At 40.8% G+C, this 12,641-nt stretch overlaps 1 protein-coding gene across 5 annotated transcripts in view; it reads right to left on the minus strand.

The window, feature by feature from the left end:
• Nucleotides 1–7,508: 7,508 nt before the first annotated feature.
• Nucleotides 7,509–12,641, minus strand: part of Cesl1 (carboxylesterase-like 1) — a 58,299-nt gene continuing 53,166 nt past the window's right edge. For all 5 annotated transcript variants that reach the window (XM_063278260.1, XM_063278259.1, NM_001024365.1 and 2 more), the window contains 3 exons: nt 9,479–9,610; nt 8,078–8,150; nt 7,509–7,868 (listed from right to left, as the gene is read on the minus strand). In XM_063278260.1, the coding sequence (XP_063134330.1) occupies nt 7,697–7,868; nt 8,078–8,150; nt 9,479–9,610 (377 nt within the window). In that variant the 3' untranslated portion in view covers nt 7,509–7,696. The remainder of the gene's footprint in view (nt 7,869–8,077; nt 8,151–9,478; nt 9,611–12,641) is intronic.

Genomic DNA, 12,641 nt, shown 5'->3' on the forward strand with positions numbered 1-12,641 from the left:
CAAGTAGGCTTCATCCCAGGCATGCAGGGATGGTTTAATATACAGAAAACCATCAACGTGATCCATTATATAAACAAACTGAAAGAACAAAACCACATGATCATTTCATTAGATGCTGAGAAAGCATTTGACAAAATTCAACACCCCTTCATGATAAAAGTCCTGGAAAGAATATGAATTCAAGGCCCATACCTGAACATAGTAAAAGCCATATACAGCAAACCAGTTGCTAACATTAAACTAAATGGAGAGAAACTTGAAGCAATCCCACTAAAATCAGGGACCAGACAAGGCTGCCCACTCTCTCCCTACTTATTCAATATAGTTCTTGAAGTTCTAGCCAGAGCAATCAGACAACAAAAGGAGGTCAAGGGGATACAGATCGGAAAAGAAGAAGTCAAAATATCACTATTTGCACATGACATGATAGTATATTTAAGTGATCCCAAAAGTTCCACCAGAGAACTACTAAAGCTGATAAACAACTTCAGCAAAGTGGCTGGGTATAAAATTAACTCAAATAAATCAGTTGCCTTCCTCTATACAAAAGAGAAAGAAGCCGAGAAAGAAATTAGGAAACGACACCCTTCATAATAGACCCAAATAATATAAAGTACCTTGGTGTGACTTTAACCAAACACGTAAAAGATCTGTACAATAAGAACTTCAAGACACTGAAGAAAGAAATTGAAGAAGACCTCAGAAGATGGAAAGATCTCCCATGCTCATGGATTGGCAGGATTAATATAGTAAAAATGGCCATTTTACCAAAACCAATCTACAGATTCAATGCAATTCCCATCAAAATACCAATCCAATTCTTCAAAGAGTTAGACAGAACAATTTGCAAATTCATCTGGAATAACAAAAAACCCAGGATAGCTAAAGCTATCCTCAACAATAAAAGGACTTCAGGGGGAATCACTATCCCTGAACTCAAGCAGTATTACAGAGCAATAGTGATAAAAACTGCATGGTATTGGTACAGAGACAGACAGATAGACCAATGGAATAGAATTGAAGACCCAGAAATGAACCGACACACCTATGGCCACTTGATTTTTGACAAAGGAGCCAAAACCATCCAATGGAAAAAAGATAGCATTTTCAGCAAATGGTGCTGGTTCAACTGGAGGTCAACATGTAGAAGAATGCAGATCGATCCATGCTTATCACCCTGTACAAAGCTTAAGTCCAAGTGGATCAAGGACCTCCACATCAAACCAGACACACTCAAACTAATAGAAGAAAAACTAGGGAAGCATCTGAAACACATGGGCACTGGAAAAAATTTCCTAAACAAAACACCAATGGCTTACGCTCTAAGATCAAGAATCGACAAATGGGATCTCATAAAACTGCAAAGCTTCTGTAAGGCAAAGGACACTGTGGTTAGGACAAAACGGCAACCAACAGATTGGGAAAAGATCTTTACCAATCCTACAACAGATAGAGGCCTTATATCCAAAATATACAAAGAACTCAAGAAGTTAGACCACAGGGAAACAAATAACCCTATTAAAAAATGGGGTTCAGAGCTAAACAAAGAGTTCACAGCTGAGGAATGCCGAATGGCTGAGAAACACCTAAAGAAATGTTCAACATCTTTAGTCATAAGGGAAATGCAAATCAAAACAACCCTGAGATTTCACCTCACACCAGTGAGAATGGTCAAAAACTCAGGTGACAACAGATGCTGGCGAAGATGTGGAGAAAGAGGAACACTCCTCCATTGTTGGTGGGATTGCAAACTGGTACAATCATTCTGGAAATCAGTCTGGAGGATCCTCATAAAATTGGACATTGAACTGCCTGAGGTTCCAGCTATACCTCTCTTGGGCATATACCCAAAAGATGCCCCAACATAGAAAATAGACACGTGCTCCACTATGTTCATTGCAGCCTTATTTATAAGAGCCAGAAGCTGGAAAGAACCCAGATGCCCTGGGGCTGGGGATTTAGCTCAGTGGTAGAGCGCTTGCCTAGGAAGCGCAAGGCCCTGGGTTCGGTCCCCAGCTCCGGAAAAAAAGAACCCAAAAAAAAAAAAAAAACCCAGATGCCCTTCAACAGAGGAATGGATACAGAAAATGTGGTACATCTACACAATGGATTATTACTCAGCTATCAAAAACAACGAGTTTATGAAATTCGTAGGCAAATGGTTGGAACTGGAAAACATCATCCTGAGTGAGCTAACCCAATCACAGAAAGACATACATGGTATGCACTCATTGATAAGTGGCTATTAGCCCAAATGCTTGAATTACCCTAGATGCGTAGAACAAATGAAACTCAAGACGGATGATCAAAATGTGAATGCTTCACTCCTTCTTTAAAAGGGGAACAAGAATACCCTTGGCAGGGAATAGAGAGGCAAAGATTAAAACAGAGACTGAAGGAACACCCATTCAGAGCCTGCCCCACATGTGGCCCATACATATACAGCCACCCAATTAGACAAGATGGATGAAGCAAAGAAGTGCAGACCGACAGGAGCCGGATGTAGATCGCTCCTGAGAGACACAGCCAGAATACAGCAAATACAGAGGCGAATGCCAGCAGCAAACCACTGAACTGAGAATAGGACCTCCGTTGAAGGAATCAGAGAAAGAACTGGAAGAGCTTGAAGGGGCTCGAGACCCCATATGTACAACAATGCCAAGCAACCAGAGCTTCCAGGGACTAAGCCACTACCTAAAGACTATACATGGACTGACCCTGGACTCTGACCTCATAGGTAGCAATGAATATCCTAGTAAGAGCACCAGTGGAAGGGGAAGCCCTGGGTCCTGCTAAGACTGAACCCCCAGTGAACTAGACTGGTGGGGGAGGGCGGCAATGGGGGGGAGGGTTGGGAGGGGAACACCCATAAGGAAGGGGAGGGGGGAGGGGGATGTTTGCCCGGATACCGGGAAAGGGAATAACACTCGAAATGTATATAAGAAATACTCAAGTTAATAAAAAAAAGAAAGAAAGAAAGAAAATGAGAAAAAAGAACTTAGGCTGTGTAACTCTCTTTTCACCTATGATTGCTTCCATGAAATCTGTTGTCATTCATTCAAGAATATATTAGAGGTAAAATAATACCCTGATGTTAGATTTCTGGGTTAGGGAATTTGCCCTCACCTCAGCTCATCTCAAATTCACCCAGTGAGGCAGGAAATCCATACTTTGATTTAAATTTTCAATCATTATCTGAGGTAGGCAGTGCAATAAGGCTTCAGGCACCATTTCAGGTTACTGTAGGACAGTAGTTCTCAACCTCACTAATGCTGTGACCCTTGAATGCAGTTCAGGCTGGTGAACTTTGCAATGATTGAGAGTCTTCCATTATTTTTGAAGGCAAAAGAAATCCAAGATCAAGGAGGTCATGGAAATCCTCTGAGGCCCAGCACCCTGTGGCATGAAGAGATGCATGAAAGGTCATGAATTACATTGCAGTTTCAGATGCAAAGGAGAGCTCCAGGGTTTTGGAGATTATGTGTGATGATGACCAATGACATCAAATGTGGAGTAGGGATGACATAAGCCACAAGACAAGCTATACGCATTGTAAGTGGCAGAAAAAGAGCTCAGGTGATCCTAAGTCTCCAGATGTCACACATGGAGCTATACTGCTGGATTTTGGGTTTCCCATTAGCAGAACAAATTAGCAAACTCTTCAGGCATTTTTCTCACAAGCATGAAAATAATTTCTACTTGGGATACAATGTGTCAATGTTTATGTTGGTTGGAATGTCATCATGTAAACATAGTAGCCATTAGCTTCCTAATTAGATCACCTACGTCTAACGGCATGAGAACCCCAGATCTCGTCTGGTGATGTTTCATCAAAGGAGAAAGGGGTGGGCAAAGTTGTTAGACCCTCACCCAAGATTCCAGCCACTCTCTTCTGTAACACCTTCATTTTATCTCCGTTTTTTCTTTCATGCCATATCTGAGGTTAACAGATGTTTGTTTATGATATCCAGGGAAGTTAACGAAACAATATCTCAAGTATTCTCCAATGTACTTGTCTTCCATTAGATTTTGGAGGAAACAGTTATTCAGCCAACACACGAGTAACAACTCTTTACAATGTCACCTCTTTCTTCATCCTTTCCTTTCTAAGGTACATAGATTGCTCTTGAGTGAAAGAAACAAAACATGATTTGATTCCTCAGAATATTTTTTTCAATTTCTTTACAAATTGAGGTGATAAAAAGTTTATAACGTTTTACTGGCTTTGCACAATATACTCCTCACCCTGTGAACTTTACAGATTTAACAATAAGACGCCTCAGAGCTCAACATGTCCCCCTGAGTTTGCCTCTTTGCTGCCTCCTTGTCTCTGATTTCCATCCAAAAGTCATTTCCTTGTTTTTTTGGCCCATGAGCTGCCTGTGCTGGGACTCCAGTCTACAGGTACCCTTCCTTCTGGTCATATTCTGGCTAATGGGTCAACACTTCTCCATTAGGGTTCCAGCAAACAGGACAAAGAGGAATTAAACAAACAAGCTGTGCTGTTTCAAGAGCGTTCTCATATTTGCAAGGATGGCCTCTGTCTGCAACCTTCCACAAATGTGCCATCCTCTGTTGTTGCAAAATATAAAAAATAAAAGGTCTAAAACCCACTCTAGGTCTGGCACTGCAGTCCCCAAGATGTCTGCTGGATATCTCAATTCTCAGTCAGCAAAGCCTCTCACCTGCTTTGCTCCATCCCATATTACACTGTCAAAGGTCTCTCTCTGAGCCGACAGCTATCTAGTTCCCAAGGCAGGTTTCCATGCCAAAATCACACATCCCAACTCCGTGGTGGTCCAGACCAACCACCCCACACTCCACTACACTTAAATCTACACATGAAAGAACACACAACACAATAACCTTTGGCCCAGTTGATAAGATATAATTGCCCACCTAATCATACAAAGCCCAATACACATCCATCTCTTTAAAACATTCCTAACAACCTGTAAAGGTACAGCATGGAATCTTAACATCACCTGCTATATTGTCCTGCCATGGCTTCTCTCTCTGTCCCTCCTGTCTCTTCTCTGTTCTGTTCCAGTCTCTTCCTTCAAACTTCTCCCACCCATCCTTCCTCTCGTCCAATGACAGGCCTCCTTCTATCTTGTGCCTGCCTCACCTGTGACATCATCCCACACTTCCTTATCTTTTTTAATGACTTTTGGTTGAAAGTGGATTTTATTCAATATTACAATGGCTATTCCAGCTTGTTTTTTTTTTTCAGACCATTTGCTTGGAAATTTGTTTTCCAGCCTTTTACTCTGAGGGAGTATCTGCCTTGGTCTCTGAGGTGTGTTTCCAGTATGCAGCAAAATGCTGAGTTCTCTTTAGGTATCCAGTCTGTTAGTCTATATCTTTTACTGGGAATTGAGTCCACTGATGGTAAGAGATATTAAGTAATAGTGATTGTTGCTTCCTGTTATTTTCTTATTTAGAGGTAGAATTATGTTTGTGTGTCTCTCTTCTTTTGGTTTCGTTGCAAGATTAGTTTCTTGCTTTTTCTAGGATGTAGTTTCCCTCCCTGTGTTGGCTTTTCCATCTATTATCCTTTGTATGGCTGAATTCATAGAGAGATATTGTATAAATTTGGTTTTGAAATGGAATATCTTGGTTTCTCCATCTATGTTAATTGAGAGTTTTGCTGGATATAGTAGCCTGGGCTGGCATTTGTGTTCTCTTAGGGTCTGTGTGACATCTGTCCAGGATCTTCTGCCTTTCATAGTCTTTGATGAGAAATCTGGTGTAATTCTTATAGGTCTGCCTTTATATGTTATTTGACCTTCTTCCCTTACTGCTTTTCATATTCTTCCTTTGTTTTGTGCGTTTGGTGTTTTGACTATTATGTGATGGGAGGAATTTCTTTTCTGGTCCAATCTATTTGGAGTTCTGTAGGATTCTTGTATATTTATAGGCATCTCTTTTTTGAGGTTAGGGAAATTTTCTTCTAAAACTTTGTTGATGATATTTACTGGCCCTCTAAGTTGGGAGTCTTCACTCTTTTCTATACCTATTATCCTTAGGTTTGATCTTCTCATTGTGTCCTGGATTTCCTGTATGTTTTGGGCTAGGAGCTTTTTGCATTTTACATTATGGTTGTGTTGATGTTTTCTATGGTATCTTCTGCCCCTGAGATTCTCTCTTCTATCTTTTGTATTCTTTTGGTGATGCTTGCATCTATGACTCCTGGACTCTTCCTTAGGTTTTCTATCTCCAGGGTTGTTTCCCTTTGTGCTTTCTTTTTTGTTTCTATTTCCACTTTTACATCCTGGATGGTTTTGTTCAATTCCTTCACCTGTTTGGTTGTATTTTCCTGTAATTCTTTAAGGGATTCTTTAAGGGATTTTTGTGTTTCCTCTTTAAGGGCTTCTACTTGTTTACTTTTGTTATCCTGTATTTCTTTAAGGGAGCTATTTATGCCCTTTTTAAAGTCTTCCATTATCATCATAAAATGTGATTTTTAAATCTAAATCTTGCTTTTCTGGTGTGTTTGGATATCCAGTATTTGCTTTGGTGGGAGAACTGGGCTCTGATGATGCCAAGTAGTCTTGGTTTCTGTTGCTTAGGTTCCTACGCTTGCCTCTTGCCCTCTCATCTCTTGTGTTGTCTTGTCTTGCTGTTTCTGACAGTGGTTTGACCCTCCTGTAGGCCTGTGTATCAGCACTCCTATGGACCTGTTTTCCTCTTTTCTTTCGGCCAGTTCTGGGAACAGAGCGCTCTGCTCTCAGTTGTGTAGTCACTCCTGGTGGCTGACTTTCAGTTCTAGGTGCAAGTATGAACCAGAAGGGTCCTGCCTCTGACTCCTCCAAGTCTCTGTGCCCGGAGAGCATAGATGGCACTAGGTGACTTCCTTTTGGGTCAGGAATGTGGGCAGAGGATAGTATCCTTTGATTTCTCAAGAGTGTCCGCACTTCTGAGGGTCCAGCTCTCTCTCCCATGAGATTTGGGTACAGGGAGCTGTTTGACTGGTTGAGTTCAGTTCCAGGCACAGACCTGGACTGCAGGTTCCTGCTGTTGACAGTTCCTGTATTCCTGTGCCCAGAGACACTATGCAGTTTCCTCTTGGACCAGGGATGTGGGCAAAGGTAGGCAGAAGTGGCAGTCTGTCCTGCCATCTCAGGATTGTCTACACTTCTGGGTGTTCAGCTCTCACTTCCACTAGACTTGTGAGTAGGGTTCCTGTGACTTTCAAACACTCATATTAGCCCCTACTTTATCTCTAGAACGTTAGCAAATATTAGTATTGTTTTTCTCCATGTTGGATGACGGCTCCCATCTGAGGTGTAAGGCATGACTAAATTCAAATCCCATTTTTTTCTGCAACATGTTTCTTTTCTCTTTGATTTCAAAGTAACTATTTGCTATGGTACCTCTTGTGATTGATCTTTTTATAAATTCTCTCTCCCTCTTTTTCTTTTTTCTTTTCTCTCTCCCTCTTACTCCCATCTCTTACTCTTTCCATGGTACATGCATTTATAGTCAATTCAAAATACAGACACTTATTTAACTGTAAAAATGTCATTTATTCTCTAAATTGATGCCAAGTACAAATATTTCTCTTTCCTGGGTTCTCCCTGTCTCTATTACAAAATTCTTCAGGATCCTCCAGATCCATCTTTCATTTACAAACATCTTTACTGGAAGAACAATATCTTGGCTTGCTTGTTCTGAAGCTGACAGAGACTTGCATTCACAGCTCATTGTGGTGGGGCTGAGGTTGTCTCTTAGCCAGTAACTGTGTCCAAAAAGCCACTTCCTCTGCTTTCAGTCCCTGCGATTGCTGGGTGGTGGCACCAATCTGCAGATATTCTTCTTTCTGGTCATACTGTGGCCAATGAGGTAGCCCTCGGCCATTAGGGTTCCTGGGAACAGAGTAAAATAAAATTCCTCAAAGCTGCTCTGTGATTTCTGCATTTTTACTGAAATGTATAGTGATTCCTGGATTATCCATGCCAAACCATCTCACTATCATAAGAGATAGAATTTTAGGAACTACTCTTCATCCCGGTGAGGACCTTGGAAGTCTGGCCTTGTCCAATATCCCGAGTTCCATCTTTGTCCCCATCCTTACCCATTCCGAGCAAAGTTGGCCCAAAATTTCATCACCATCTTGCTGAGCTTGATCTCCTCTTCTGAGGCACCATCTGTGAGGAAGAGATGGGGAGGAGGGGTTAAAACCCATCAGTGCTAAAAGCATAGCTCTTGGGCCCACCGCCAGCAGAACTTAGTACTGTTTAGAAAGATAGAATTCTGAACCTTACTCCATAACAACTTAAGTCAAAAGTTTACAGAGTCCTGGTTAACTGGTGCATACTTTCAGACTGAGGAGAACTGATCTAGGATTTATCAGCAGAATACAGCCCATCTAATACTGCCTTCATTTTCTATGCTGATTTGTTTGTTCTTCCGCACTCAGGGTTGAAATGTTACATCATGGGGTTTCTTCCATCCCATAATATTGTTGGTTCTTAGGTCTTTTCTTATTCTTGTAAATTTGTGAGTGTTGGGAAATATAATAATGTAGGTGTGGTAAATCTTTACTTTACTTAACTGGGAGCTTGTCACTAGAGCTGATGTTCCCTGAACAGCTCAAGAGTGGGTTGGAGTGACACAGAGTTTCTAAAGTTCAAAGGTTTAGAAGGGTTTTCTCTAAGTATTAACTGTGTTAGAGCTTCTAAATTTATTACTAAATATAATATAGATAAAACTTCACATACACATATATTAAATATCTACATAGATGTTAGACATACTTTGATAGTTTGAATATGCTTGGCCCAGAGAGTGGCACTATTAGGAGGTATTGCCTTGTTGGAGTAGTTGTGGTCTTGTTGGAGGAAGTGTGTCACTGTTGGAGTGGGAAATGAGACCCTATTTCTAACCATGTGAAAGCCAGTCTCCTCCTGTTTGCCTTTGAAACAATATGTTGAACTCTCAGCTCCTCCTATGCCATGCCTGCCTGGGTACTGCCATGTTCCTGCCTTGATGATAAAGAACTAACCTCTGAAACTGTAAGCCAGCCCCAGTTAATTGTTGTCCTTCTAAGAGTTGCCTTGGTCATGGTGTCTGTTCACAGCAGTAAAACCCTAACTAACACAAATACCAATATATGCTGATCTGATTCAAAGCACCAATTGGGACCTTACCCTCAATCATGCTCTAGTATGTTATTTTGAGTATAAATTCAAGAATGAGATTCTTGTTGTTAAATGGCCTATGTATGATATATGTCTCAATCTCTTATCAATGGTCAGGATTGTGAGAGAAGTTATGCTCTCTATATAGTAACATATATTCTCCTTCATGTATGTTAGACCAGAAGAAAGGGTGACCATATCCATGTGTACCTCATTCCCAATATACTGAATTAAGGAATCAAGATCAAGACTAGAAAAACTTGTTCAAGAATACCAATCCAAGACTGGAGGCCAGACTTATCAATTCTATACACATATCAGCAAAGAGATATTACCTCTTAAAATTGGGGCACCAAAGACAGAGTAGACATCATCTGCATGGTCTCCTACTACATCCTTGGGTCTTTGGGGTGATGAGAAGCTTGGGTAGTATTGATACTCATACACGTAGGTGGGAGCTCCAGCATCTGTAAAGAAATGAATTCATAACAGTTCCTGTTATTTGACATACACCTAGATGAAATCAAGGCTCCTATCTTCAAAGGAAACCCCTGTTCATAAGCACATGAGAAAAACATCTTCAAGAAAACCCATTGATTTGCTAATATTTGCATAGTTAACAAAAATAAAAGTGATGTTTGAGTCATATGTTAATGCAATTAAAATGAATATATAAAATGAGCCTGGCAAATATGCTCTATAGGTGTCAGTGATAAGACACTACTGTTTTTCATTTCAAGAAGATCTTTGACACACTAAGTGTCTCCATTCAACCACTCTGGAAATCAGTCTAGAGGTTCCTCAGAAAATTCGACATAGTACTACCTGAGGACTGCTGGGCATATACCCATTCATAGGCAAATGGATGGAACTAGAAAATATCATCATGAGTGAGGTAACCCAATCACATAAAAACACACATGATATGCACTCACTAATAAGTGGATATTTGCCCAAAAGCTAGGATTACCCAAGATACAATCCACAAACCACATGAAGCTCAAGAAGAAGGACAACCAAAGTGCAGATGCTTCAGTCCTTCTTAGAAAGGGAAACAAAAATATTCATAGAAGGAAATACAAAGACAAAGTTTGGAGCAGAGACTGAAGGAATGGCTATTCAGAGACTATTCCACCTGGGGATCCAGGTCATATACATACAGCCACCAAACATAGACAATATTGCTGATGCCAAGACGTGTATGCTGACAGAAGCATGATATAGCTGTCTCCCGAGAGTCTCTGCCAGAGCATGAAAAATACAGAGGCAGATGCTCACAGACAACCATTGAACTGAGAACATGGTCCCCAATGGAGGAGTTAGAGAAAGGATTGAAAGAATAGAAGGGGTTGCAACTCCATAAGAACAACAATACCAATCAATGAACCAGAGCTCCCAACCAAAGAGTACACATGAACAGACCCATGGCCCCATCTGCATATGTAGCAGAGGATGGCCTTGTTGGGTATCAATGGGAGGAGAAGCCCTTGGTCCTGCCAAGGCTCCATGCCCCAGTGTAGGGGAATGTCAGGTTGGGGAAGTGGGAAGGGGTGGGTGGGGGAACACCCTCACAGAAGCAGGGGGAGAGGGTTTATGGACAGGAAGCAGGGAAAGGGGATAACATTTGAAATGTAAATTTAAAATATCCAATAAAAAACCAGAAAATTCCTAGAGACTGAACCAAATCTAAGTGCACCTCTCCTAATAACATCATTTATTTCTCATTAAAGTGCTGTTTAAGTTATTGGGTGGGGGGGGGTTTCTAGCATGGAACTCTCCAGCACTTTGCTTTGTTCACCCCCTTTCTCATTTTACCTCCCTCTTGCTGGAAATTCCTTCTCCAATGAACCAGTTTGCATTTATGTCACATGTGTTTCATTACATTCTTACCCCTCCCCTTCCTTCAGATCTCTTCTTCCTACCTCATGCTCCCCATTCTAATTACACATACAGAGATGCAGACACACAGACACAAATACACAAACAGACACACAGAAATACACACACACACATGCATACACACAGCCACAAACAGAGACACACACACAGACATACACACACACGCACATATTCACGTATACAGACACAAACATACACAGACACAGGCACACACACACAGTAATCTAGGTTCCACGTGTGACAGAAATGTGCTGTTTTTCTGAGTCTGAATGTTTCCTTATGAGGGAAATCATAAAGATTTCTATCCATTTTCCTACAAGTGCTGTCATTTTATTTTTTTTTATGGCTGAGGAAAATTCCATTGTGTATTTATACTATATTTTCTTTAGCCATGCATCTGTTGATAAGCAGAGAGGACAACTCCATGCCTTAACTGTCACAATAATAAACATGGGTGAGTCAGCATCTCTATGATAGAAATCATCTCAGTAGAACTTGTTCAGAGATGTATCTTTTGTGAATTAGTAAACCTGTCTTAAAGAAATGGGGCATTCAGAAATGAAGAGCAATATAGAAACAAAAGCTTATGGCATAAATTACCTCTAGACAGGCCTTGTCAAAATTATTGAATTCTCTGAAGTGAAGCAGAAAGATACTGGTGGTTAATAGGAAGAAAGACAACACAGATATCAAAGACGCAAGTTGACATAACAATGCTCAGACGCGGGAGGATTGTAGTGACGCATGAGACTCTATCCTCAGGCCACTCAAGTCTGTAATGATGACGTGAGAGACTCTGTCCTCAGTTCAAAGGGTGACAATGCAAATGGCACCCACAAATGAGCCATAGCTCAAAGAAAGTGTTCATTCACAAAAAATGTAAATTCAGATGTCAACCTTGTACAGTGCATATAGGATGGAGAAAGTGGGGGGGCTCCTATATGCAAACAAGGACAAACTTACCAGCTATACACGGGCTGTATGTGTGAGAGATGATTGTATGCACAAGGCAGTTACATGTAAAAATGAGTAAGAGGCACCAAGTCAAACCAGATATGACTGTAAGCATCCACTGTGCAGAGCCATCAAGCCACAAGGGAGGGCAGTCACATAGGTAGAAACAAAGTGATATTTTCAAAACAACAACAGCAAAACATCCCAGGAAAATAACACTCTTCAGTCTTTGTCTATGAATAACTCTCTCCAAGATACTCTCAAAACAAAACAAAGAATCTTGCCTCACTGTAAGAGGGGATCATGAGATAGGAACAAGAGATCTGAAAGAAGGGGGAGGGGTAAAGTAAATATATTGCATTGAACTCAGGGACTGATCTTAGGGAAGATAAAGTTTACATACAGTGAAAGGATCGAACTGGAGATCCTTCCCATGGGGAAAAAATCAGGAAACACCAGGCTCAAGTGACTTTGGGATAAAAACATACAAACATTCCAGCAAAAATGTACAGATTATGCCAACTGATTTCAACAGAAGACTGATGGTTTTCTAAAGGCTCCTACACAACATTCTTCAGAAATATATTTTGTGTGCAGAAACAAAGAAATTTTCATTAAAGTTAATAGTAATAAAGTTGTAGCAAA

This window comes from Rattus norvegicus, chromosome 19, assembly GCF_036323735.1.
Source record: "Rattus norvegicus strain BN/NHsdMcwi chromosome 19, GRCr8, whole genome shotgun sequence".
NCBI classification, from domain to species: Eukaryota; Metazoa; Chordata; class Mammalia; order Rodentia; family Muridae; genus Rattus; species Rattus norvegicus.